At 43.0% G+C, this 1,592-nt stretch overlaps 1 protein-coding gene across 1 annotated transcript; it reads right to left on the bottom strand.

The window, feature by feature from the left end:
- Positions 1 to 7: 7 nt before the first annotated feature.
- Positions 8 to 1,585, bottom strand: LOC103522837 (the record flags this gene model as incomplete). The annotated part of the gene is made up of 1 exon (XM_008487926.3): positions 8 to 1,585. A coding segment is annotated over one exon (1,578 nt), but the record flags the coding sequence as incomplete, so codon positions are not given.
- Between the last annotated feature and the right edge of the window lie 7 nt (positions 1,586 to 1,592).

Below are 1,592 nucleotides of genomic sequence, written 5' to 3'. Positions count from 1 at the left end.
TATGTGCCACAGGATCATAACATTCAACAGATGACAGAAGAGTTTTGGAATCCTGTCCACCAATAGCGTAGATTTTATCCAGACATGAGACGAAGCTGAATATTTTCCTCGGATAGGTCATATTTAGTTCTTGTGTCCATTGTTTATTATTGGGATTGAAGGACCAAACACTGTTTGACACAATGTCAGTGGTCTTCTCGTCACTGCTTGGATCTACCCCACCTGCCATGTATACCATACCATTGTGATACACTGTGGAGTGATGATGTCTTGCCACTGGCATCTCCCCAATCAACTGCCATGTATTCAGGAATGGATTGTAGCGGTAGATTTCACGTCCGTTTTTCTTAATTTTGGAGTAAGGTGCGCGCGCATCCACTCCTCCAAACACTAAGACTGCTTCACTTTCTTCCATGAATACAGAGGATTCTGCTCGCTCAGTTACTTGATGACGATCCTTATCTTCTTCACTGGATTGTATCGACTCAGACTCAGGCGTATGGTACTTCCTTACCTTCGTGTCAGCTTCTTCTATGTACTCATTGAACTTCTTCAGATTCTTACTATTTAACTCCATGTAAGACTTTGGCTGGGCTTTACTGGGTTTGGCTACAACATGACTTGTGTCTTTCTTCAGCTCCATAGGGATGTCTGGTTTTTGTTCCTTGGAGTAAATTCCTTCTGTTATTGTTTCTTTAATCTTGTTACTGGATTTATCTCTTTTGTTGGAATGGATCGCACGTTCAGTTGACTTGTGTCTCACAGTCTCTTCATCCTCCGATGTGTCCACATCTTCATTCAGAGAGATCTCACCTTCCTTGATTTTATTCAGCTGTGATAGAAAATCTCGATAGATGAGGCTGTGGTTTTCATACAAATCAGGCTGATGTTTCAAGTAGTGACGCGGTGATGGTTCTGTGAGTCCAAAGATTTGTGAAAGTTTCCGATTGTTTGGGATCAAAGCATGAGTGGATTTGACTGTAGCAACATCCATGCCTTCGGTAATCAACTTCTGAACCCCTGGTACTGAGGTGATCTCATGAAACTCGGCAGACTGACGGATTTCTACCAAATGGAACGGAGACATCAGACCAAACCGGACGCATTGCATCACTTGTACCACATGTTGCTTCCTAGAGTTCCACTCTGCCTGAAGCCATCGCACTGCACTCATGAATATCTCCAACTCACATCTCACTCGAGTATAGTTGGAACACAACAGAGCGCATACATCATGCACGTCCAGTTCAATCCAATTCCTGGAACTAACAAGAATCAAGAAGAACTTCTGTATCCTAGGCAGCATGAGTTGCATGATGGGCTCACGGGATTCCTGATCCGGATTCTTTTTAGCATTCAGATACAAGAAGAATGCTGTGGCTTCACTGAAGATCTCTGCACTGTTGATGAACGCCCAGCATTGGTGTTCTAATTCTTGGACACCAAGATATTTCGCAGCCTCTAGTAATTGTAGGACATTCTCTCGTGATAGTTTCAGATGGGACTTCTCAGGGTCGGTCAACATCCACTGATAAATATCTTCAAATGTCTCATATGAGATTCTCTTCTCATTGAGGATAACTTCCCTTCGA

The sequence above is a fragment of the Diaphorina citri genome, unplaced genomic scaffold, assembly GCF_000475195.1.
Source record: "Diaphorina citri unplaced genomic scaffold, Diaci psyllid genome assembly version 1.1 scaffold11781, whole genome shotgun sequence".
NCBI lineage: Eukaryota > Metazoa > Arthropoda > Insecta > Hemiptera > Psyllidae > Diaphorina > Diaphorina citri.
The sequence above is the reverse complement of the archived record's forward strand: the minus strand, read 5'-3'. Positions and strand labels throughout refer to the sequence as shown.